This window comes from Mus musculus, chromosome 4 (assembly GCF_000001635.26).
Source record: "Mus musculus strain C57BL/6J chromosome 4, GRCm38.p6 C57BL/6J".
Taxonomy (NCBI): domain Eukaryota; kingdom Metazoa; phylum Chordata; class Mammalia; order Rodentia; family Muridae; genus Mus; species Mus musculus.
Window position 1 is genome coordinate 76,023,563 of NC_000070.6, and position 25,534 is coordinate 76,049,096.

General features: G+C 37.9%; 1 protein-coding gene across 52 annotated transcripts in view; it reads right to left on the reverse strand.

Moving 5' to 3' along the window:
- The window catches only part of Ptprd (protein tyrosine phosphatase, receptor type, D), a 2,270,506-nt gene that overhangs the window by 82,326 nt on the left and 2,162,646 nt on the right, over positions 1-25,534 (reverse strand). For 31 of the 52 annotated variants that reach the window (XR_003954893.1, NM_001352630.1, NM_001352629.1 and 28 more), the window contains one exon: positions 15,719-15,816. The exons of 1 other annotated variant lie outside the window; for it this stretch is intronic. Coding sequence is in view for 50 of the 51 variants with exons in the window: in NM_001352630.1 (NP_001339559.1) it covers positions 15,719-15,816 (98 nt within the window). In the remaining variant the exon portion in view is untranslated. Of the gene's footprint in view, positions 1-15,718; positions 15,817-16,317; positions 16,360-17,817; positions 17,938-25,534 lie in introns of all 52 variants that reach the window. 20 more of the 52 variants (NM_001352628.1, XM_030253351.1, XM_030253348.1 and 17 more) reach the window with 3 other exon arrangements.

Sequence of the window (25,534 nt, forward strand, 5' to 3'; positions counted from 1 at the left end):
AATACAGCAGGCTAGCAAACAAAATTCAAGGGAGCTAACCTTTCTTATAAATAGCGATATGGGCAAAGAAACGAATAAAGATGGTATGCTCTGAAAGATTCCCCTATTCCAAGATAGATATTAAAAACAAGCAGAACACCTTACTCAATAATTTTGAGAGTGGATAGAACATAAAAGAATCTGTATGATACTGGAAGTTTCTACATTTCTCTCTGCAGTCCTCTATTTCATCCAGCTGGGGAAATTTGGTTGAAATTGTAGCATACAATGCTATGGTTCTTAACCGCTCCCGCAGCCTACAGAACAGCAGCAATTCTGCCAGCGAAACACAATAAAGAACAAATGCTCGCCCCTAATCTCATTTTACATACACTCAAGTAACAGAACATGAGGGGAGAAAATGAATTTCTCTGAGACGGCTCCAAAAGCGTAGACGTCTGAAGAACGTATTTTTCTGTCTGTGGAATTAGCAAATACAGACATTGAATTACAGCTGTGAGACTTTTGTTCCCACTCTAACTGCACTGAACCTCTGAGCTTCCTGAATGTCGGGGAAAAAAACAAACCATCACCCCACACCAGTGAATATAAGAAATATAATAAACTAAGTCCAAGTCTAATTACATCAAAGTAAAACTCAGAGCTGCATTGTATTGGAAACCTAGCAAAATCTAGTTATTGTTGTAGTGCTAAAGCATGAGTGAAAAAAATGAAAAGAAAAACAAAATCATAAAGATGCCATTAGACACTGAATTCAGGGGTGGGATTGTGTGCATTATTTATCTTCGACTCCAGAGTCTTACAAAGTTCCTGGCACATCTGAAGAAGCCAGTCAATGGTAGCCACCGGAGATCAGCTGTGTTTAGCTTACAAAGCACAAAGGCCTCTAATAAAGCAGGCGGTAATGCTTTTACGATTATTTACAAAATACATAATAATTTTCAAATTGGTCTTTCTTCTTGTGTGTGATATGTGAAAAAAAAATGAGCAGCTGTATGCCCCAGAGTTGGTCTATGACTAACAACAATTTGAATCCTTGCTCTGTGGCACTGAAGGTAGTTGCTGTGGCAATTATTATGGAGCAAAGCCAGGAAGGCTGTAACTCTTTCAAAAGCAACTGATACGAAGGACAGATGAAGTCTTAGGGAAACACAGTGTTCTTTTCATCCAAATGTTTTAATAATAAAACCGGAGGGAGAATGAGACTGAAGTTGCTGGCCTGTGAAAGATAATGGTGAGGTTTTGGATCGAGCAAGAGACAATCTTCCTATCCAACAGCGGGGAGAGCAACTGGTTCAAGGGCAGCTTGGGGTACACAGTAATACCTTGTCTCAAAACAAACAAACAAACAAAGAAACAAACAAACAGGAATATATAAAATATGTCAAACAAATTCAGTATTTACTTACAACTTCATTGATTCATGTTCTTTCTCTCTTTCTTTCTTTCTTTCTTTCTTTCTTTCTTTCTTTCTTTCTCTCTCTCTCTCTCTCTCTCTCTCTCTCTCTTTCATTTGTTTGTTTGTTTGTTTGTTTTTCAAGACAGGGTTTCTCTGTATAGTCCTGGCTGTCTTGGAACTCACTCTGTAGACCAGGCTGGCCTCGAACTCAGAAATCCACCTGCCTCTGCCTCCCAAGTGCTGGGATTAAAGGCGTGCGCCACCACGCCCGGCCTATGTTCTTTCTACTAATAAAAATTCCCTACTTTGGGGCTAGAGAGCAGTATCAGTTGTTAAGAGTACTTATTCTTGTAGAGGATCTAGTTTTAGTTCTAGCACCTACAGTGTGACTCATAACCACCTACTGTGCAGTATTTAGTACCTTCTTCTGCCCTCTGCGGACACTTGCACTCTGGAGGTGCACATACTCATACATATAAAATATATTTAATAAATATTTTAGAATTAAAAAAATCACATGTTAAATCAGAATTTTTTGATGAAACACCAAATTACTCATTCAGTTTCCAATCTGGATTCCCATAAAAAAGGCAAGAGAAGTTAGCACAATTTTAAGATCTACTATAATACACTGTATTTTCCTCAGAAATATTTTCCTTTATCTAGAGTGTCTACTCAGAAAACATCATCTGTCACATGATAGAAAATATGAAAGTTAACTCAGCATCATCACTAAAAGGATCTGTAAAGGCATCCATCTAGCAAAATGCCAGGGACAGACTCGACTAAACGATCCCAGAATCCTCAACCACAACTCCACTTTGGAATCTATGTGCCCCTGCAATAAAACCCCTAGATGTGCAGGGTTTATTTATTTATTTATTTATTTATTCATTCATGCATTCATTTATTTATAAGGTTATTGCAGAATTTCTGAGCTGTGACAAGGATCAATACTGCAAGAAGAGAAAAGAAAGAAACAAGGAAATCAATGCCCCACTTGCACAATAACATCCACCATTACCAACAATTAGTCTGAAAATTTTATTCTCCTGATGACAAGGACATCAATTAATTCCTTGGAGAAGGGGGGTAAATTCCCACCTTCCCAGCGACAGCACCCTAGCTTCTCTGAATTCAAAGGGAGGCAGCATGTCACCGCTCATTAACTATACTAATTACACTTCCTCAGTCACTGCGGCGGGCAGTTCTGCTCTCTGGGTAGAGACAGCCCTGAGCAGACAGAGCACTCCACAATGGGAAACCAAAAGGGCAGGCTGATCTCTGCAACATCCACTTTAAATCTTATTTTGTACTAATCTTGTAAACTAAATACGGGACGCAGGAAGGTAGACCAAAAGGCTTCCCACCCAAACCGCCTCCTCCTGAGGCGTTTGTCCTTTTTCCAGCTCCTTATGTGCCACTTGACACACGTACATGGAACTAGAAGCTGGAGTCTCAGCAAAATATATACTATCACCAAACCTTAAGAAATAGATGTGCAAAGACAAAGAGAGTCTGCCATCAAAATATGCCAGAATTTGTATCACTGGAGTTAAATCTCTAATCTTTTCAAATCACTGGGAGGTTCTTGTATGAACAGAAACATAAATGAGGATTTTGCATACACAAATGTTTTTAAAACCTTAAGAGGATGAGTAGCATAATATTATTTAAGTGTTGTTATATGACTTCATGTTTTATTGCAAACTGTATGTTCTTTGATTCTAGATCTTACGGTGCCTGGTTATGAGTGTTCATTTGTGGAGAAAAAGTATGTTGAGAGGTAAATGTTTTTATCTTTAGGATTCACAGGCCAGCTGATTTAGTCAAACACTGAAATGTCAAGATGAGAACCAAGTAAGTGCTAACCACCCCATCTGAGAATCAAAACTCTGTCTCTACACTTTCTAGTCTCTTAAGCAATCTTCTTTCTTTCTCTGCTTTCCTAGTGGGCTAGATTCATGGACAGTCACAATTATTACCTATGGCTACTAAAAAGTTGTTCAGTTGGAATGAGTGTAATGGGTTTTGCTGGTTTCGTTTATTATTTAATTTATTTTTTAGGGGAGGTTCTGAGGTAGGGTCTATACTGCTTAGGCTGGCTTTGAACACATTGGAGTAGCAATAAAGGCCTGAGAGAAGAAAAGAAAGAAAGAAAGAAAGAAAGAAAGAAAGAAAGAAAGAAAGAAAGAAAGGAAGGAAGGAAGGAAGGAAGGAAGGAAGGAAGGAAGGAAGGAAGAAAGAAAGAAAGAAAGAAAGAAAGAAAGAAAGAAAGAAAGAAAGAAAGAAAGAAAGAAAGAAAGAGAGGGGAGGGAGGGAGGGAGGAAGGAAGAAAGAAAGAAAAAAAGAAAGAAACAAAGAATTTTTTCAAAAGAATTTAACCTCTAGATATGAGACCACCCCAGAAACGTAAAGTCATCATAAAGAAATAGGCAGAATTAAGTTTTCTTTAATGAACCAGCAGAGACAATGATTTGTTATGGCTCCAGCATAATCCAGACAACAGACAACGGACTATGTGGTTTGTGATTGATACTCTAACTTGACTTAGTAAACAGTGACATGGTTAAGACTGACAAGCCCATGACTACTATCTACCTTGAAGAGCATTTCAGAAAGGACATTATTATTATTATTATTATTATTATTATTAATCCTATATAGTTTAAAATGGAAAAGATGATTTGAAAATTACTCTTAAATAGGCAAGATCAGAAAGATAAAGGGTTAGGGAACTGGTGATGGATTAAGTATTGATGCTCTACATAACCTCTGGCTTGAAGCTGCTTTGATGAATGCCAGCTTTAACACCAACCAAATGAGAAATAATAAATTTTAGGATTTTGCATATATGAACTTTTTACTTAAGGTCAAATACTTCAACTGCGGCCTTTGTGATGATTATCAAATAAGACAAAACCAAATCTGTAAATTCTTGCAATGCGCCATGGCTCACTCATTTTCTCTAATTTTCTATATACTCCCCAAACATGATACTGTGCTCAAACAGTTTAGACTCAGCTAAACAAAGCAAAACAACAATAAAGAAACCTTCCACTACCACTTTTAAATTTGAGAAGAGATAGGCAATAGTATTCTTGTGATTTGGCTAACAAATTCTCAGCATCTCCACTACAACTTCTCATTGCAGTATTTCTAAAATTCTCCTACATAGCTGTTCTCTGGGAAGATAGAAACACAGACACATTGGTTGGATCCTTAGGTATTTTCAAAGCTTGTTTTATGATCAGAAGTGAGAAGTAGTTTCCTTGACATGAAAATACTTTGGGGGCTACTCAGCGCCTACCTTGAAATGGTGGCCACGCTGGGTGTTTCCCAGCTTCTGCTCCTCTCAGCAACATGACTGTGCCATGGCAGTTACAACCATGTCATAGCTGAAAATCCCCAAGCAAGTCATGCTTTGTGCTATCACCGTGGCTTGTATACATGTCTCTTGTTCTAAAGTCTTACAATTGAAGTCAACATCTTTGATTCTCTCAGGCACAGGCTCCCAAGGAAATCATTTCTTCGCTTGCCTACGTCCCAGAATTTCTTTACAGTTATCAATTTTCATGTTTTCTTGGGAGACTATGGACCCATCCAGGACAAAACTCTTATCTTAACCTTTGTTGTTCTGTAGTAAATGTTTGTTAAATAACATAAGCTATTGAAACACCTGCTCTATTGATTCTCCCAATGTTCACTCACACTGTGACTGTAAAATACCAACTTCATTTCAAAACCATAAAAAGAAAACCGTAAGAATCTTATCTTTTACAGGTCTTGTTGTATCTCTCTTGAAGTTAAAGCCTCATTGGGAACTATAGAAACATTATTATTAGTTGTTTCTTAAGAACGTTAGACTCCATATGAGAGCAAATAGAAGCCACTCTAGACCACATCCAGCAGTGGTCAAAGCCCTCAGTCCATCAGTAAAGAGGAACTTATATGAGAACAAGGTCTGAAAAACAGACAACTATACCAATTTAATGAGAGGTTTTCCTGGGTTGAGCAGGGTCCACAGAGGTAAATAATAAACTACAGGTGCTTAAAAGATGCAGAGTTTGATGTTGTCAAGGAAACAATTACATATGCATATATAGGTTTAGTAATAACAACTTGAAATGTCTAAATAGAAGAAAGCTCTGAAGCTTGGTAAACTGACTGCATTTGGAGTTCTTATTATCTGCATGGGTTCAGCAAGAATGAAAGACTCAGTACAGATCAACCCTCAGATTTTGGATAGTGCTTTTAAGATGATCTGCTGTGTCTTTGTGTCCTGCTACATTTATTTACAAGATGCAGAATGACAGCCAGCTGGGAGGAGGTTCTCTGTTCCTTTTACATCTTGGTTGGTGAAGTTGTTTCTTAACTATGGACAAAGAAAGCATCTTCTCAGATTGCCAACTGTCAGGTCCATCCTCCCTGTAAAGGCCACACTGGGAGTTTAATCAGTAGGCACTTTTGAGTTAAATCTAAAGGGTCTGCATTAGAATGCATTCACTCCTGTGCGGTCTAAAGATAATAACAGTCTATTTTCTGAGAGAAAAGGGTCTGAAAATAAGGCTGTGCTGCTGATGGATCAGGTGGAGATGTCGATTGGGAAAGCAGCTCTTTTCACACAAGACAGTCTTTGTTCTGTGTGCACCTGTTGTTGGTAAGAGCAATTTTGACCACAAGAAAGAGGTTTCTTTCTTTCTTTTATTTTACTTTTTTTTTTTTTTTTTGAGAACTGTAAGTTTAGTTCAAAATTGATCCAGACACACACTTTGGCTAATCATCTGTTATATGCCCAATAGGGAGCTTGTCACCATGTAGCCAACAACATGCTGAGATGCCTTGACACCTGACCAGGGAAGTTTGAACACAGCATGACAGTGGAATGTAAGAAAGCAAACAGCAATGGTTAATGGTGCTGGCTTAACCTATGGTGTTTTCTCTTTTCTACCTTATTATATCATGCTTTACTGGATTCAGCAAAGCCCTAGAGGTTTGGCCAGCGATAGGAAGAGACCAGAGTTTCTCACTGGTTTCTTCCAACAGTGTAACATTTTCTTCCACAGATTTTTTTTTCCCATAGTGTAACCTTTCTGATTAACTGGCATCTTAAAACAGGTGACAAGTTTATAATTATATTATTAATGCTTTTTCTCAGTGTTTTATATAACTATGTGATCTTAACATTGAAGCTACTTACATGTAATGAAAAAAGTAATATCTTCTAACACAACTGAGCCTTTCTATCAGCAACCGTGAGGTATGTTTATGCACAAGCTTATTTTCATGTTACCTAAATCAAGGTCTAATTTCTGGTCATCTGACTCCAAGGCCTTTGCAGTCAACCATTCTGTTGCACTATTTTTGCTTCTGGTTCAATAAATAGATGATGTAAGTGTCACACATACATACACACGCGCGCGCGCACACACACACACACACACACACACACACACAGAGAGAGATCAAGACCTAATTTGAGAAGTAGACAAATTATATTATATGTAAGTAGAAAGCAAATGATCTTGTCTCACAATCCTGTTTTAGGAGAATGTCACACTAATGGGCTAGGAAATTTAGTTGTTTTTCTTCCTCAACCTGAAATATCCACATCAGTAGTAAAACATTTGCATTCCTTTGTAGTTCATGAAATCATTTATTTTTCATTTCACTACATAAATGAACACAATTTGTTCAAAAATATGAAACAACAGCAACAATTAATCTCTTTTGACCTTTGTTTCAATTTTCTACCTTTAAAAAAATTAAAAACAGATATTTCTCATATATTGCTTTATTTATTCATTAACATAGAAGTGTTACCCTCTAGGAAAATCCAACAGATTCAAATATAGAACATACACATACACACACACACACACACACACACACACAGAGAGAGAGAGAGAGAGAGAGAGAGAGAGAGAGAGAGAGAGGTATGAATATACGGACAAAAACCAAAGGTTTGTTGAAGATAGATTTGTGTCTGTGAATGTATTGCTGCATGGCCAAATGTACTAAGAACTTTGTTCTGGGGAAAAATTTATGGCTGCTTTGATGGTACACAATACTTGTCTCTTCTCTGGGGAAATATAACATTTACCGTTGGGGATTCTCTATCTCTAGAGAAAAAAAAAGTATCATCAACATGTCATAGGAAAACCACTAACTATTCTGATAGTTTAAAAAGGTGAAGTAATAAATATAGAATTTTCACAGGCTTTCAGCAGAAATATTTTTATCTACTAGGAGGTTATGGTTCCTAGACTCTATAATCAGGACATAACAAGAAACAAAAAAAGATTTAGTTTGTTATTCGAGATAATTCATGTTGGATTGCAGATTCAACTTGCTCTTCATTCTACCACACAGTAGGTATGTGACACTGGGCAAGTTTGCTTACTCAATCTCATGGTTTGTGTGGTCTCTATACATTTAAAATTTTGCTCTAAGCAATGTTTAATGCCACTGCATATTTCAGAAATATGTTTATGTATTGAAGTACTTATCAAGGAAACAATAATGTTATTATTTTTATCTCTTTCAGTACATTATGGAGAGTTTATTTAATAATGGATAATATACATGATGTGATTAAAATTATAAGAGCAAGCTTGATATCTGTAAAGTTTTCTAAGAGTCTCATCATTATTGACACAATGGGGTTGGGGGTGAAAGATCACTGCCATAAGAACCAGAAGAAATTCTTAGCACACAGAGACAATAAATGCCAGGAAAATTTAATGTAGTATGATCACAGATATTCATCTCTTGAGATAGTAACAAAACGAGGGGTTGGACTTTATGTCAGAAAAAAAAAGTGTTGCACTGTAGTAAGGCCTTCCTTCTGGAAATCAACTTTTTGTTTTGTTTTGTTTTTTTTGATTTTTTTTTTGTTACCTTCTAATTACAATAAAAGGATTTTGGAAGGTAGTTTTCATATAATATTTTAAGGTAATACTACAAATAGAAAGAGTTATCACTAACAAATGTGAAAGTAGATTTTTGACAACTGTCTTATGTGAACACTAGAGCAGTATGGAGAACATCTTAAAGGGGATTTAAATTCAACCAGAAATTGGTTGGTTACCCCCATAAAATTTATGCTATCATTAGACCAATGGGAATATCTATTGTGGAAGACTATTGTGATACCATGTTTTATGAACATGTCAGGGCTTTTACAGATACAAACAAACAATATGCATAAGACCTGCACAAAATGAACTAGTCAAAATTCCAGCAATCAGCGTAGTAAGTGAATCTCCACCTACAGCTGAAATGCTGATGGCTGCTTGAGGTGGGGGAGACTCGGTTTTCTTCTGGTATGCAGGTTCTGGTAGGTCGCTCGTGCTTCAGTGAATGACTACAACCATGTTCTTACTGAAAGCACTAATCAGACTCAGTGAATTATTAAAAAATACACATGAAAATTGAAGAGGGATATAGTGGCTTGAGTATGATAAGAGTTGCTAAGGGGGGATTTAAGAGGTGGATTTCAGCAAAACACATTGGATGCATGAATGAAACTCTGAAATAATGAGCTGGAGAGATGGATCAGTGGTTAGGAGCACCAATTGCCCTTCCAGAGGTCTTGAGTTTCATTTCCAGTAACCACATACTGGCTCACAACCATCCGTAGTGGGATCGGATTCCCTTATTTGGTGTGCATGAAGACACCTTACTCATATATATAATTAAAAACAAAATTCTCAAATTCTCAAAAGTACTTATAAACAAACTCAGAAAGTTTGAAGGGGTTTAGCTGTTAACTGTGTTTAAGGCAGGTTAATACCTCAATTCAGACCACAGAGCACATAAAAACTAGAATATGCTTGAGTTAGAATTTGTGAGTTGGAGTATTAGAGTGAGCAGTTTTTACTTTGTATGAAGGTGTGTCTCTGTATTTTCATTTGTTGATTCTGTACTAGCAGGGAGCTAAGTGGAAGAATTTTGTTACTGTCATTTCTAAAGCCCATCAGTGGGTTTTCTAGTCAGTAAATATGTGTCCTTCCTCATCTGCCTTAAGGCAATCTAGAGATATATCAGTGGTTATCTTGCTGCTGGTTGATTGTAATAAAGATTTGATGGAATAGCTAGGGCAGGAGGTAGGGGGCGGAACTTCCAGGCAGAGGAGTGATGTAGGGACAAGAAAGCAGAAGCAGGGAAATTGAGAGCTAGCACAGAGAGCAATAGAAACAAACTGGACCAGAGCAAGGTATCTAGAGTGTTGAGTCATAGGCTAGAATAATCATGTTAAGTTTAAATGGTAGCTGGGAGACTGTCCCAGCTAAAGACCTAAGCTTTAAACCTTATTAACAGCCTTATTTATACTACTGGCAGGTCCATAGAAAGCCTCACAATATTAGAGAAACAGAAAAATTGAGAACCAAATTGAAAGTCATATTTTATTTTTATCTTCCTAGAGCACCTTGATCAGAATTCCTGGAGTACTTGCATGTTTGGGGTCTTGTCTCATGGGATGGAGGAAATCTGTCTATATGAACAACCTACTTAACATATTTTGCATGAAAAAAAGGAACACAGTTAAAGAAAAAGTTATATATCAGTGGACTGCCTGGTCTGGCCTCAGTAGGAAAAGATGTGCCTAATTCTTGGGAGATTTGAGGCTCCCGGGAAGGGGGAGGCACCCTCTCAAAGCAAAAGGCAGGAGGAGTTGTATGAGAAACTGTGAAAGGGGGAACTCTAGAGTCCACCTCCAGTAGACAGGTAGTGCCTCAAGTAGAGGGACAGGGTTACTAACTGTAATGTAAACAAAATATTTAAAAAAAAAAAAAAGAATGGGGGATAGAAAGCCCATAGAAAGAACAACAGTCTCAACTAACCCAGATCCCTGATAGCTAGCAGAGACTAAGGCACCAAACACAAGAGCATATAGTTTGGTCTGAGCCACCCACCCCCACCCCCACATACACACTTAGGCAGCAGAGGATTGCCGACCTGTCTAGCCTTAGTGAAAGAGGATGCACCTAATCCTGTAAAGACTTGAGGCACCAGGGAAGGAGGATACAGGGGCAGGGGTGGGGTGTGTTGCACACTCTCAAGATGAAGAATTGTAGAAGGGGAGGGCAGGGAAGAAATGTCTGGGATGTAAATAAAATAATTAATAAAAAGAGAATGAAATTCTTCAGAATAGGCATGACAAAACCTTAATATACACTTTTAACCATTTAATATATACTTAATGCTTTTAAAGTAGTGAATATAATTATTTCCATTGGTTTTCATTGGTTCTTTTCATCAGAAGCTTCAAGTTTATAATCTTTCACAGTGTTTTATACATAAGGCATGCATTCCTATTTCCCCAGCCATGCAATTTATAGATGAGGAATTTATTAAGGCATGCCACTGTGGAAGGCTACAACTAGAGAAAGTATCCAAATCAAAATGCAGATCTGTTTGTATTAAATCATCACTCTGTCCACCATCAGAATACTTGGGTCTTACCACTGGCCATTTACTAGAAGCTAATGACAACTCTTGGCCTTCCAGTCTGGTCCAATTTTATCTCACTCAACTCTCTAATATGAACAATTTATACCATCCCAAATCTACTCAATGCAATTTCTCTGCATAATTTTTTCACAAAGATATCATAGTATCTTGTTAAACAGCAGATTCTGACTCAGTAGTTTGGGACAGTAACTAAAAAGCTGACTCTTTAATATTCCCAGGTGATGTGAGTGTCACTCATGTGATAATGAGACCATATTTTTCCTACGTTCCTTTGATTTTGCCCTTGGCAAAATACTCAGCATTCTTCCAAGGTCCACTTATACCACTACCTATTCTGTATTGTCCCAATGTTCCATTTTAAAATTAGTTCATTAAGAACATTTCTTACTATTCTAAGAAATACACAGCTGGTTTGATCATCTCAGAAATATACTTTAAAAATATATTCTCTCTCTTGTGCAACAAAGGAGAAAGAATGAAGGCAGGTTAGTGAAGCACAAAGACAACTTCAGCAAAGAGTTCAAGTAAAAATGCTTCAAATTCCCACATCCAAAACTAGGTGTGAAATTCCTAGGCAAATGGATGGATCTGGAGGGTATCATCCTGAGTGAGGTAACCCAATCACAAAAGAACACACATAATATGCACTCACTGATAAGTGATATTAGCCCAGAAGCTTTGAATACCCAAGATACAATTAACAAATCACATGAAACTCAAGAAAAAGAAAGACCAAAGTGTGGATACTTCAATCCTTCATAGAAGGGGGAACAAAATACTCATGGAAGGAGTTACAAGACAAAGTGTGGAGCATAGACTGAAGGAATGACCATCCAGAGATGGCCCCACCTGGGGATCCATCCTATATACAATCACCAAACCCAGACACTATTGTGGATGCCAACAAATGCTTGCTCACAGGAGCCAGATATAGCTGTTTCCTAAGAGGCTCTGCCAGTGCCTGACAAATACAGAAGTGGATGCTCACAGCCATCTATTGGACTGAGCATAGGGTCCCCAATGAAGGAGCTTGAGAAAGGATGTAAGGAGCTGAAGGGGTTTGCATCCCCATAAGAGGAACAACAATATGTTCTAACCAGTACCCCCAGAGCTCCCATAGACTAAACCACCAACCAAAGAGTACACATGGTGGGACTCATGGCTCTAGCTGCATATGTAGCAGAGGATGGCCTAGTTGGACATCATTGGGAGGAGAGGCCCTTGGTCCTGTGAAGGCTCTAAGACCCAGTATAGGAGAATGCCAGGGCCAGGAAGCACGAGAGGGTGGGTTGATGAGCAGGGGGAGGGGGGAGGGGGAGGGGGAGGAGGTAGATGAAGGAGTTTTCTGAGGGAAACCAGGAACAGGTATAATATTTGAAATGTAAATAAAGAAAATATCTAATTAAAAAAAGAGAAGTGGTGATGAATGTGTACCTAAACAAAGGGTGATAACTTTCAAAATGAAGATTTCAGAATACTGTTATCAAAATTTGTTTAAGCGCTATTTTTAAAATGAGCATAGTTTACCAATTGTTTTACTGTATCTAAGATGGAATCCAAGAAAAAAAATATTTTCTCTTTTAAATACAGAGAGTCACTATATATAGCCCAGGCTAGACTTAAATGTATGATATACATACACTTTCCACATGTTATGATTATTGACATGGTCTACTGTGCCAGCCACCAGACATCTAAATTTAAAACAGGCTAGACTTCCAAACAATGCCATTCCATTTTGCATAGTTGCACTTATTTTGAGTTCTATATGTTTTTAAGACTAATCCACTGCCTGTGAGAGTAGACTTTATTTTGCCCATGGTAGAGGCTATATTTAAATTGAGATTACTTGTATTTCAGTGACTTTCTTTCCTCATAGAAGAACATGAAACTTTAAAGCATTTACAACGACCTTCAGAGATGAGGTTAAACAAATCTCTTAGGCTACACTCTCAGCTGTCATTGACTCCAGTGATGCGACCTGAGTACAACTGGATTTGTGTCCTCCTCTTCTGACCTCAGAACCACTATAAAGAACTTTCATATCGTTAACCTTTGTTTGTTACAAATTTAGTGTTAGCTTGAGCAGTAATGAGTTTACTTTTTTTCCCACTGAAAACTAGTTAAACTATATTCAAATCTACATGGTAGTTAATAAGAAAAAAAAAAAACTTCCCAAAGTGTTTCTCTGATATTTCTATGTAAAGGTCTTAATCTCATTACCAGAGATGAGTACACCACTTAAGTGTCTCCTTCATGGCTGTTAAAACACAGTCCAGTCAATTCATGCCCAGGGAGCTTTAATCACAGATCATCTTCCTGATGAATGGTAAAGACTCTGTGTGGGCTATCAAGTCAATGGCTGAGGTGACTCTGGGAGTTGCTAATGGCAGTAATGCCAGCATGCAGTTCATAGCCACTTTTAAGGAGTACTTCTGATCTAAATGATCATTAGCCTAGCTTTGCATATAATATTGCTTGAGAATTTCTTTATTTAAGTGGGGCCAGCTATTTCATTCAGTGAATACAAATAAATTTGCTGGAGCTGTTTGAATATTTTGCTGATGGAGAGGGGAGTGATCTTTTTTTGATCAGCTGAGAAATTTTATTTTTAATTCCTGTGACCTATCACATCATTGTAAATAAAGAATTAAAGCAGGGCCATGAAGAAAATATATAGAAAAATAATTAAGACTTAATACACTAACAATCAAATGCGGTGAAGGTTTTGGTTGGTGAAAACCGACACTTAACGAGTCTTCATTTCCTTCTTCTCAGGCCACAACTCTATTTCCATCCTCAAGCTCCAAATAAGAAGGCACTGGAGCTGTTTTAAAAGCTACCGAGTCTTTTAACAAGAGGGACCACATTAGTAGAAGAACAGTGACAGGGTGAGAAACAGGGCTTTGAGACAAGGGGGCTGGAAAGATGACTCAGCAGTTAAGAGCACTGACTGCTCTTCCAGAGGTCCTGAATTCAATTCCCAGGAATCACATAGTGGCTCACAACCATCTGTAATGGGATCTGGTGCCCTCTTCTGTCTGGTGCGTGTGAGGACAGCTACAGTGCACTCATATGCATTAAATAAATAAATAAATAAATAAATAAATAAATAAATAAATATTAAAAAAAAAAAACAAAAAAACAAGAGTCACTCCAGTCTTAGTTTCCCAGAATGCTTGAAGAAGAAATAGAACATATTACTTAGCCCATTTGCAAGGGAAAAAAATCCATCTCTTTGTCTTTTACCAAATAGCACAAAGATGTTAGAATATACAAACTGTAAAGGATGGAGAGTAGCAGTGAACCCAATTCTAATGGCTTGCTTATCCAGGATGAAACTAGGAAGCTATGGTTGAGAAGAGCCTGAGAAAGGCAATTCAGTGAGATGCTGTCTCAAAATGAAAAATAAACGTCTAGTATATAGCTCAGTGTTAGAGCATTCTTTAGTATGTATGAGGCCCTGGATTCAATCACCAGTTCTGTGGGAGGGACACATTTAAAAAAAGGAAGAATTAAATAGAAATGAAAGACAGAGAGACAGAGAAACAGAGAGACAGAGAAAGACAGAGAGACACAGAGAGAAAAAGAGACAGAGAGACAAGGGAGACAGAGAAAAAATTAGTTATTTAGTTAAGAATTTAGGAAGGTTATGTAGATAGTTTGCCATGGGCCTCCTGCTCCACATTCTTGAATACAGCATGTCTGGGATTTGTGAGCTCTCTGGACACTCAATAGTAAATCTCATAGAGATTTCTGACTGCATGTGCAGGACAGATGGTTGAACCTGATAGAGAAAGACTACCTTGAACAATTACTTTTGAACCTGATGCAAGAAAGACCAAGAAAAGGTATGGGAGAGAGGAGTGTCTTAAGACTTCCAGTAAGCAAACCAGTAGAAACTCTCCTGAAGGAATCCGAGAAGTTCAGAGAGCTCTCACCCCTCTATTACTTAGAACAATGATAAGCTTTTAGTGGTAGATTGAAATTACACTGTAACACATAAAACACAACTGCAATGATACTCATTTAGAAGTGATGTGAAAACAGGTTTCAGCATGAGGCCCACTCGTTATGGACAGCCACACTGCTTAACAAATATCACAATCACAGTCTCTCTCTCTCTCTCTCTCTCTCTCTCTCTCTCTCTCTCTCTCTCTCTCTCTCTCTCTCTCTCTCTCTCTCCCTCCCTCCCTCCCTCCCTCTCTTCCTCCCTCCTTCCCTCCCTGTCTCCCTTCCTCTCTCTTCTCTCACACACTCATCAAAAATTCACACAGAGTTTTTGAGGACTCTGAGATTTTATGATACTAATCAGTTTGGAAACAGGTCCATTTCTGGTAATCTTAGCTCTATGCACAGTGAATGGTGATTCAATAAGTGCAGTTTTCAGGCCATGGGAAGCATTGTACTCAGAAATCTACCATGTACTGGGCCAGCAAGAAGGCTCAGCAGGATTCTCAGAACCCAATGCAGAAGGAGAACACTGACTCCTGCAACTTTTCTTCCGATAAAATTTGACTTCTTTCTGATGGTATCTTTTGCAGGGAAGATCCTTACCCTGAGTAAATTAATCTGTACCTATTTGGAACACTTAGAAGCTTACTGAGTCAGAACATTTCATGAAAAAGAAAGAGAAAAAGAAAAATATCACTCAATTTACCACTAGCAAATGTAAAACAATACCTATAAAATGCAGTGACTATATTGACTTAATTGTTTATTAATACAATTTGTATCAGATTTGGAGTTGTGTTTCAATAAAAAGTACTGTTGCTAATTTTTCTCATCAAAACAAAGGCATGCATACATTGGAAATTCTGTCACATAAAGAAAGTGTATTACCTCATATTCCTGGGAAAACTTCAGGTTATCATTTGCTTTCAACCTCTCAATATGATCTGCAAGTTCCAAGATAGGTATTGGAGGATGGCTAGCCATACCTATTAAAAATGAAGAGGAAACGCATTTGAATAAAAAAAAAATGAGATCGACCATTCCAAAACACAGTGAATGCTGTAGTTAGAGATGGCCTGAAAACATGTGAGTAGTAAAAATGTTTTATGTGAGAAAGCAGGCAGATAGTCTGGTTACTCAAAGCAGGACATGCTCTAAAGGGAGGATTTTGGAACCAAGTAGATAATTCACCAAGCATATCCCCCAAACTAGCGTTCCTAGTGTAGAAGAATGTGTTACTGTGCTATGAATCAATAGGTTAGCTAGCAGAGAAAATGGAAAGTCGGGCCTGATGTCAACTTCTGCTTTGAGTAATTACTGTTATGCCATCTCAGACTCCTTCTCCTGCACTGTGTGAAATGGAAATTGTGTGGAATTAAATGGTGTAAAGTCAACCAAGGAACAGACAGTGAAGAAGGCCTGGAAGGGAAGGAGGAGCAGCCTGATAGGAACATAAAGTGACTTATGTATGAACAAAGAAAACTAACTTGAAAAATGGAGGTTACCAGGGTAACCGGAGTCATCTGAACCTGCAAAGGAAATGATGGTGTAAATAAAATAAAATAAAATAAAATAAAATAAATAAATAAGTAAACTGGATGGATTTGTTTAATAAAAATAAACTGGATAGCTTGATACACCATTATAAAAGACTAATAAAATGCAAGCTTGTGCAGGGCTTACTATACAACATGACACATGACGATCACTTTAGTATTTCACAAACATGTCAGGTGACAACATTCACATGCAAATATGGGCACAGGAAATGGCATGCACAACAGCTCACTGGCAATGATAACCAACAACACATTGACACCAAACCAAACTGAACTTCAAAAATGTTTCCACTCGTAGTAGATTGTAGAGGCTGGGGCTGCAGCCTTCCCCTGGCCATTAATAAAGAGCCACACTAATGACACAGTAGTATTTTACCCCCATGTCTTACTCATCAACACCCAGCAAACCTACAAGCTACTCCAGGTGTAAACTTCTTTGTCCATGATGGGAAATGAATTCAAGAAAATGAGCATATGATGAATGAAAAGGCAAGGAAAGAAAAGAGAGCAGAGTGGGAGCCAGTACATCTTAGTTCAGTCGGCCAGCTGAAGACACACTAATTTCACAGTGTTTGTTAAAAATAATCTGCTGTTAATTTTGATGATTCTTGTGTTTTTTTTTCCTGATGTTTTCCCTCTGTTCACATGATTTGATCTTGTCTCATTGAGATTAATTTTGCAAGTGTACCATGAGAGAGAATTGCTGATTCGGATATTAAGAGACACAAATTCCAGCTGGCTTGAGACGGTGAACTAACATGCCCCCAGGGAAGTATCTGAAGTAGAAAATTAGAAGTGGGGAGCTCCAACTGGAAGCTCTGGTGATGCTCTGTTCTCACTGCCACTCCGAGGGTAACAGGCTGGAAGGATGACCATTAGAACAACAACGTGACAGGGTTACTTATGGGGACCTGTGAAAAGTCACCCACTGAGTTTCTTTATCTAAATGCTAAATTATTAGTGGTATAGTAAATTAAGTAAAACAAAACAAAATGAAAACTACTTTATTTCTTCAAGACAATTCTGTGGTGTGATCTCTAGTGGCTCTGTGTTCATGGGCGTGAAGGTCTCCTAGGAGCCAATATCTTGGCAGAGATGCAACAGAAATGAGTTGATTAGATGTAGATTCTCTTTGTCAATGATATAGTTATATATTTGGACCAATAGTTTGGAGGCCTTTCTAAAACTTTTTATATAGGTGGAAGTATTAAACTAATTTACATTTTGTGGCAGGCAAAGATGGGTGACAGCAATCTAATAATTCAGAGTGAGCTTCTCCAGATGAGGCCCTCCCCAGAGAAAAGAATGGAAATGCAAAAAGCACAGGAGACGTTAGGCTGGGCATGGATCTGGACATGGAAATGCGCTGATGTGGACATCATTGCAGTGCTTTAACAGAGAAGGTAATAGAGACAAAGATGTTTAGACCTTTTCGAGCGAATCGTGGGAGAGAGTTATTATCATATATGGACTGAGTGGTGGTTTGGCTAGAGAGGGAGGACACAGAGCCAATCAGGGAGGCGTAGGGGACTGAATTACTGCTCAAAGCTGCAAAAGTAAAGCCAGTTGGAAATGGGAAAAGTATTAGTATAACAGCAGAAGTTCACAAGAAACAACACAAGATGTGATCACATATCTACTTCCAACCTGTGGTCTCAAAGTAATTACGTTGGAAGCTAGTTACAAAGAAATCCAAGCAAATGTTTGCTAACTCTTTGTAAACGGCATTTAAAAAACTGTTATTAAGGCTTGATAGTATGCACCATATATACATAAATTTCTAGGACAAGAATAGCCATTTCGTACACAAGGGCTGAACCTATAACAACTGAATGGAATACAAAGGAAACATAGCCTCAGGATGCAGAATAGGAAGTTACTTTTGTTCTGACATCTTCTTCTTAGGGACCTGCATTTGAGCATCACACTGTCTTTATATGTAAGATCAAAGGATGAAAGTAACTTAATTCTGTAACGTCTTTCTTCCTCCCAACACTATTTCACTGATTGAGATTCTGAACAGACAAGGGTCTTTTGGAGTGGTTCCTTTAAAACAGTTTCGAAATTGTGACAGATTTAATTTGAGGTCTGGAGAGCATCATTTTAAAATAAGATAGAAAACTATTATTTACTTGAGTTGTCTGCTATTTATGTTTAGGGAAATTTTCTTTAGTTAGCCAAGAGTACATACTCTATAAAATGATGCTGCCTTGCTTATCTCTAAGGCTGAATACCAACATCAGTGTGATTTCACATAAGATATGAGATAAAATTACTCTAATCTGAAGCTTTTTATTTCATGTAAGAAAACAATCATCAACGGTGTGATCATTTGAATAAGACTGCCCCTCTATCGACTCATATTTGAATGCTTAGTGATTGGCATTAAGAGTTGTGGCCTTGCTGGAGTAGGTATGGCCTTGTTGGAGGAAGTGTGTCACTGGAGATGGGCTTCAGGATTTCAAATGTCCAAGCTAGGCCCCGTGTTTCTCTCTCTTCCTACTGCCTATTGATCCTGATGTAGAACTCTCCATTACTTCTCCAGCATCATGTCTGCTGCTTGCTACCATTCTTCTCACCATGAGGATAATGGACGAAACCTGTGAATTGAAAGCCAGCCCCAACTACACGTGTTTTTGTTTGTTTCTTTGTTTGTAAGCCTTGTCAAGGCCATGGTGTCTCTCCATAGCAATAGAAACTCTGAGACAAAGGGTTTACTTCAAAATAATCTCCAAGAAAGTAGTTCATTGTCCAGTGCTGAAAAATACATATGACCCAAACCAGATTACTATATTATGGATGAAAATGTAGATGCTCAGAATACTAAGCAGACTAAGTTTATCTCACTGTAGTATTTGCTCTGTTTTGTCTATCAGCTTAGCCATTGTTCACCGCCTAGAAAGCAAGTGTGTATGTATATGTGTGTGTACATGTATGTGAACATGCATGCCTATATGCATGCATATGTGTGTGTGTTTGTATTTGTACATTGAGAACTATATTTTGATATTTAAAGTTCTTTTTTGGAGGTTGAACATCAGTCCAACTAATTCAGAACTTCTGATATTTCAGATACTGATGTTTTAAGTTCCCTAGCAATAGCTCTGTACTCTATGGGAACTCATGATAAAGACAGCAGGGATTTTGTAATTCCATTTGTTCTTACTTTATGCTCAAAAATCTTATCAGGGTTTATGAGAACAGAATAAACTTTTTTACGAGTAATATCCTCGTGACACCTGGCTAATAGGCCTTACTCCTTTTTTGGATATTATTAGCAGCAAAGAACTTGAAGTGCAATTAACAACTGCTGAGGACATTGCAGGATCAGGGCCTCATTGACCTAAAGCTACAAACGTACAATACAAACACACTGTAAAGGCTTGTATTGACCTTGAGCAGTTTTCATACTGAGGCCACAGCATCTATCAGATATGATGTTAGAATGAAACATAATGCTGTCTTCACAACAAGCAAATCTACTATATAGGCTGGAGAAAAAAAATGATGACACGTTATGTATTTGTGAAAATAGTCACAGTGGCTTCCTCGAATGAAGTAAAACTTGAAAACTGTCATATTTTTAGCTGAAATGCATCTTGGAAATAATGGAGTCCAGAGCTTTTATTTTACACGATAGGACTCAAAAGTTTAGGAACTGTATTTGTTCACTTAGATAGTGAATAGTAAAACCAGCACTGTGCTCTTTGATATCCTTACCTTGATTCCTGTCCAGAATGGGAGCTGATTTTTTTTTCTAGCCCAGAGGCAGAACCCAAGGGCTGAGTGAGTCAGAATGGTACAGCCAGCAACCAAAGAGCATTAGCTATTATACAGTAGCCACTTTCCAAAAAAATTATCACCTTTGTTTCCTTGTGAGGAACAAATGTCTAGGGCTACCTTTGTTCACATGTTTTTGCTTTTGAGAAAAGACAGGCATGGCATACATTTCTTATCTGAATTGCTACAATAAACAGGAGACTCAGCCATCATGTCAGTCATCATTTGGGATGTGGGGACGTGGGTGGTGCCTGAGAATGGAAGCTACTCTGCTCTTTTTTTTTTTTTTTGTGCCAAGAGGAAATATGAGGCTCATTAGGGGAAGTTGCTCACAAAGCTAAATATCCTGACAAACCATCAACTGGCCACTTCAGAGTTTTCAGTGTTGCCCACTGTTTTCATGGAGGTCACAAAGGTAAGATGTGGAGGGCACGGTGTCCTTGTGCTCAGAGACAAGCACTAGAAAACCCAGGAATGTGAAGCACACAGGGATATCTCTTCCACAGAAAGGATGTGTATACCCGTCTTCTGCCTAGAATTCTGGGAGTGGCTATTGTGAATAACCTGGTGAACTTTGCTGTGTCTTTGGGTAGGCCTCACCCAAGTCTCCCAGAAGGTCCCACCCACCTCTTCTCTCCCTTCCTAGATCTTCCTCCTTAGCTTTCTTTGTCACTCAATAGAACCCATGCTTATGGGGAATGTCGCATGTACTTTACAGCCTGGTGACCTTTGCACTAACTCAATCAGAGACTACTTGAGATCCTAGTCCCTTAAGCTATAGAACCCATCTTCATGACAGAGTAATTTTGCAAAAGAGTTTCCATGTAGTCATGCCTTAAGTTTTCTTGTGCATTGGGATTGAAAACTTTTTTCCAATATTGTACTATACTTAGGTATGTCCAAAATAAACTGGCCTGTGCTGAACAGAGGCCTCTCACCTTCACCTCTCTGCTGGTCATAAAGCTTCTGGGACCCCCACCATAAGAAGTTGCAGTTTCTTTTGGCCTTCTAAATTGTGACCATTTTGAAAAGAAGAACAAGCTCTTCCTTTTGTATTTGTGTCAATTAAATAAAAGTGCTGACAAGGGTCAGACTGCTTCAGTCCAGGTGGTGACATGTACCCTAAGCTCTGCAGTGACACAATGATCATTAAACCACCCTAATCAAAACACAGTGTGCTAATTATTGCATCTTAGAACTCTTAGACTTCAGTCTGGTTCTGAGATGGGGGCAGGCAAAAAGTACTCAGGCTCAGGCTTACAATGCACACACTGCACATTCCTTTCTGTCAACACATTCGGAGTTCCTGAAACTATAATGGTACAAGGTCAGAATGTTAAAAAGTGCAGTGCAAATTGGCAAAACAGTTTTGAGAGTGTAGAGGTGCTTTTGTTTTTAAAATATTCTTACAGTGTACTGGGATTTAGAGTAGGCTTCAAATAACTATATTGTCCATACAGAAGTGTTTACCCAAAAGAGGCTCAGTGTTTCTCATCACAGAACAGCAAATCTAAACCCTCCAATATCTGAATTATTTTGACCTTGATTTGATGCATAAGTGGAAAACTCCACATCTAACCTTGTGTGATAGGTAGCAGTAGAAATTTAGGCAGAGCAAAATATCATATAAACCTACTCTGTAAATTTGTTTTTATAAACTAATGATAAATAAGACAGAAAGAGAACATTGATTTATAACATATAATTATTTTTAGGGAAAAATGACAACAGATTCAATTTTGGTCAGTAATATCCTTAATAAAATGCTTCCCAAGAGTGTTTCTCAGGTAAGCATTGTTTTTTAAAGATTTCTGAGAATGGGGGATTTGAACAAACTATGTTCTTTTGTATCTAAAATTTACCATTCTGTCTCAATGAATCAGAGTTTTGCCAATTTAAGGAACAAGTGTTTTACTGTTAGGTAGCATGCACATATTTACTTAGACTAAACCATGAAGATAATAAAAATGCACAAATAAGTATGGGTTTTATCAGCATTGGTGCAATTACTAACACGGATGGATGGGCAAGGTTCAGCATGTCCTCTCCACATCCATTTGGCTGTTGTGCAGGCAGTCGGCTGCTGATATCCCAATCTCTGATACATTGACTTTTTATGAGTTTATGTTTGCTTTTTAGAGGCCATCTATCCCCACCCAGCCACATTTTTCTTTCAAGCCAAACACCCTTAAGTTCAGCCCCATAGTGAAAGAAGGCCTTGAGAGCTGGGGCCATGGCTTTGCAGTGTTTGTGCTTTTCTGAATCTTCCTTTGATGTGTTTTGGTATCTTTGTAAGGGGAGGGGAAAGCAAGGGGAGCAGACGCAGTAATGCTGGTGGTGGCTGGACCTGTGTCCCTCACTATTAGCTGCCCATCCTTTATTTTTCTTCTCTACTGGACCGAACACAGACTTCTCTCAAACAGTCAACTCAATTTGTACTGCTGGGCAGATGCACAGACATGAACGCACATCTGTCTTGTTTTTTCCTTATTCACTACTAGCTTTTCACAATGTCCTTTATCTTACTTACTTTCCCCCTTTTTAGTGACCATGGAACAGAGTGGGGAAATTATTAGCAAATAAATTTTGCAATGTTAAAAAAAATCTGCAACTGGTAATCTTTATCAGAATGATAAATGCCTCTGGTATCCCATTCCCTGGCATCTGACATGCAGAGATTGAGACAATGATGTGAAATGATCTATAAGATACACTAGGCAGCAGGTTCCACAAACAGGACGGGCTTAATGCACGTTGAAATCTGCAGAACAGCATGAAATCAACACTGTGAACTGCCAAAAAGGAGAAAAAATTTCATACTCTAACTTGGAAAGGCTCCTATTGACATCAAAAAGTTAAGCCAGAAAACAGTATGGATGGTCCACTATCAACAAACCTACTGCATATTTGCACATGAACTGAAAGGCATGTGTAGAACCTTGGAAGGCAGGTAAGATCAGAGTAATGATTAAAATCATTTCTTCTTATTTTGTATATGATTAAAAGAAGAACTGAAATTCATGAGATAAAATGTATTCTTATTTGAAAATGCCTGTTTGATCTCAACTTAAGTTATCAAAATGTTTGGACTTATACAAAAATTAAATAATAACAGTGAATAGTAGTTTAGGCATGATTTTAAATTTTCTGAAATCCCATCCCTTAGAAATATATATTGCCTTTGTAAATATAGCAAGGTATACTGGGAATGTAGACTACTGAATTTACAATGAAGGAAAAGAGCAGTATTGCTTTGCAGTGCAGGCTAACAGACACAGTTCAGCTTTGCCTAACTCACAGCCTACCTGCCAAGCATCCCTAACTCACACAACATTTCTTCTAGGAAAAGGAATGCAAGGCTTAGCAAAAGTTTCCAGTTTTATTAACTAATTTATTCCTCGTGGGTGTATGTGTACATGAGTAGGTTCCCTCCAGTGGGCCCTGGGGGTGGAACTCTGGCTTGCATGAAAAGGCCTTTACCTGTTGAGCCATCTAAGTAGTCCTGAGGTTTCTTTTAAAAGCTTCTTTTAAAGCTATCAGTGGACAGAATTCTGATTTCTTCATGATCAAAATTTGTCTATGGTACTGCTACACTATCAGAATGATGTCATGTGACAACTAAAACATCTGCCAAATTAATTGATCTGACTTCTTAACCATAGATTTTCCAATGAGAATAAATAAGTTAAAATCTAACTTACCTTTCACCCACAAAAAACTTTTTAAAAATATTAAAATAAAATCAGAGGGCTTAAACAATGAACTTTCCTCTATTCTGCACAGCTGATGGAGTGTCACATGGCTGTGTCTGCATGCTACTTAATCATTCCTAATAGCCTGTCACATGTGACATCACCTGTTCTCTTGGGGTTGTTCTGTGGTTGGTCCTTAGTATATAAATCATAGTTTTCTTATTTCATTGAATGTCATATTTTTAGGAGTGAAGACATGGGTTATTAATTTCTCACTTATGTATGTCATTAATAAATATCCTCAACTGTTAATGTTATTTGGGAATAAGTAATTACAAATTAATAGGTATGAAACAGATAAAACATATTTCACATAATAAATTACAGAAAATTTAAAGCAAAAAATAAGTAGAATCATAGCAGCAAAAAAATCTAGCCAAGGGTCACTTTTAGTTATCACCTGAGAAAATTATTGCTTCTTCAATAAGAGGGGAGTAAAAAAGCATAGATAGTTAATAGCTCCTCTTTTTGCTTTTACACTTTAGCATGTTACTAAGTTACTGGTGTAAATTCACACTGACTGAAACAAATGTCCATATTACTAAGTATTAAACAGTAACAGTCCAGTTAATTTCATTTGGAAATGGCCAACTGTTGAGAACATAGGCCCTGTACAGCGTGGGAGGAAATGAGTCTATTTCAGAAACAAATCAAGCTTGACTAAATTTGTCCTTCAAGCAAAAGCACAAGACAAGGCTTCCTGCATGAGATATGTGTTGGATGGGGCAGGACCATCTCGTCTGTTCTGTTCTCTTCCTTTACTACATTTTGTTTCTTTCTCTTCATCACATTTTTTTCCATGTTACACCACTCTGTTCATCAATAAGGGCAACTCTAGTTAAATGGTACCTTATTGTATACATTTAAGTTTCTGTTTTTAAGTAATACAGCAATGATACTTCAACTGGAACCCATGACAATTTGAATTTAATACACTTTCTCCATAAGTGGATCTGAAAGTCCCACATGCATTAAGAAAATACATTCTTAAGAGAACTTTTGGGTTTGCCACATTATTCAAAGCATCTACAGGAGTGAAAGACACTTGAAGATTGGGTCTTTTGGGAGAGGCATAACTATTTTCTTGCTTATTATCACCTGTACATGTTGATCATCCTTGACAAACGCCTACCTCTCATGCCAAGGTTTCTGAGGGACTGCTGTGAGGTTATAGGAAGAGAGAGTTGGTACCTATTTGCCCACTTATTCAATGATATACTGTGGTTCTGTGTCTGCTAGAAGTCCAAGCTTGCTTTCAGTACAGATCTCATTTCACATAGAAACCATGTACAGCAACAGCGGAGAGAACTCTCTTTCCTCAGTGGATTACTAGGAATAAGGGGTGTGATCTAAGGAAAAAATTTCCCTACAATGCTGTGTCTTTTTAGGGTTCTCTATAGATTTAGTTAGGTGACAGAGAAAGTACATAAATTGTTGGGTCCATCACAATGATGTTGAATTTACTCTGAAATAGTCTGTATACTTCCATTTTGAAATGAAGCAAAGCAAAACTTTCTACACCTATTTATTTTATCATATTGCCGTATAAGAACACCACCAGACTTAACATGTTACAGCACACAGGGGATTACAGTGACCCAGGAGGATAACTC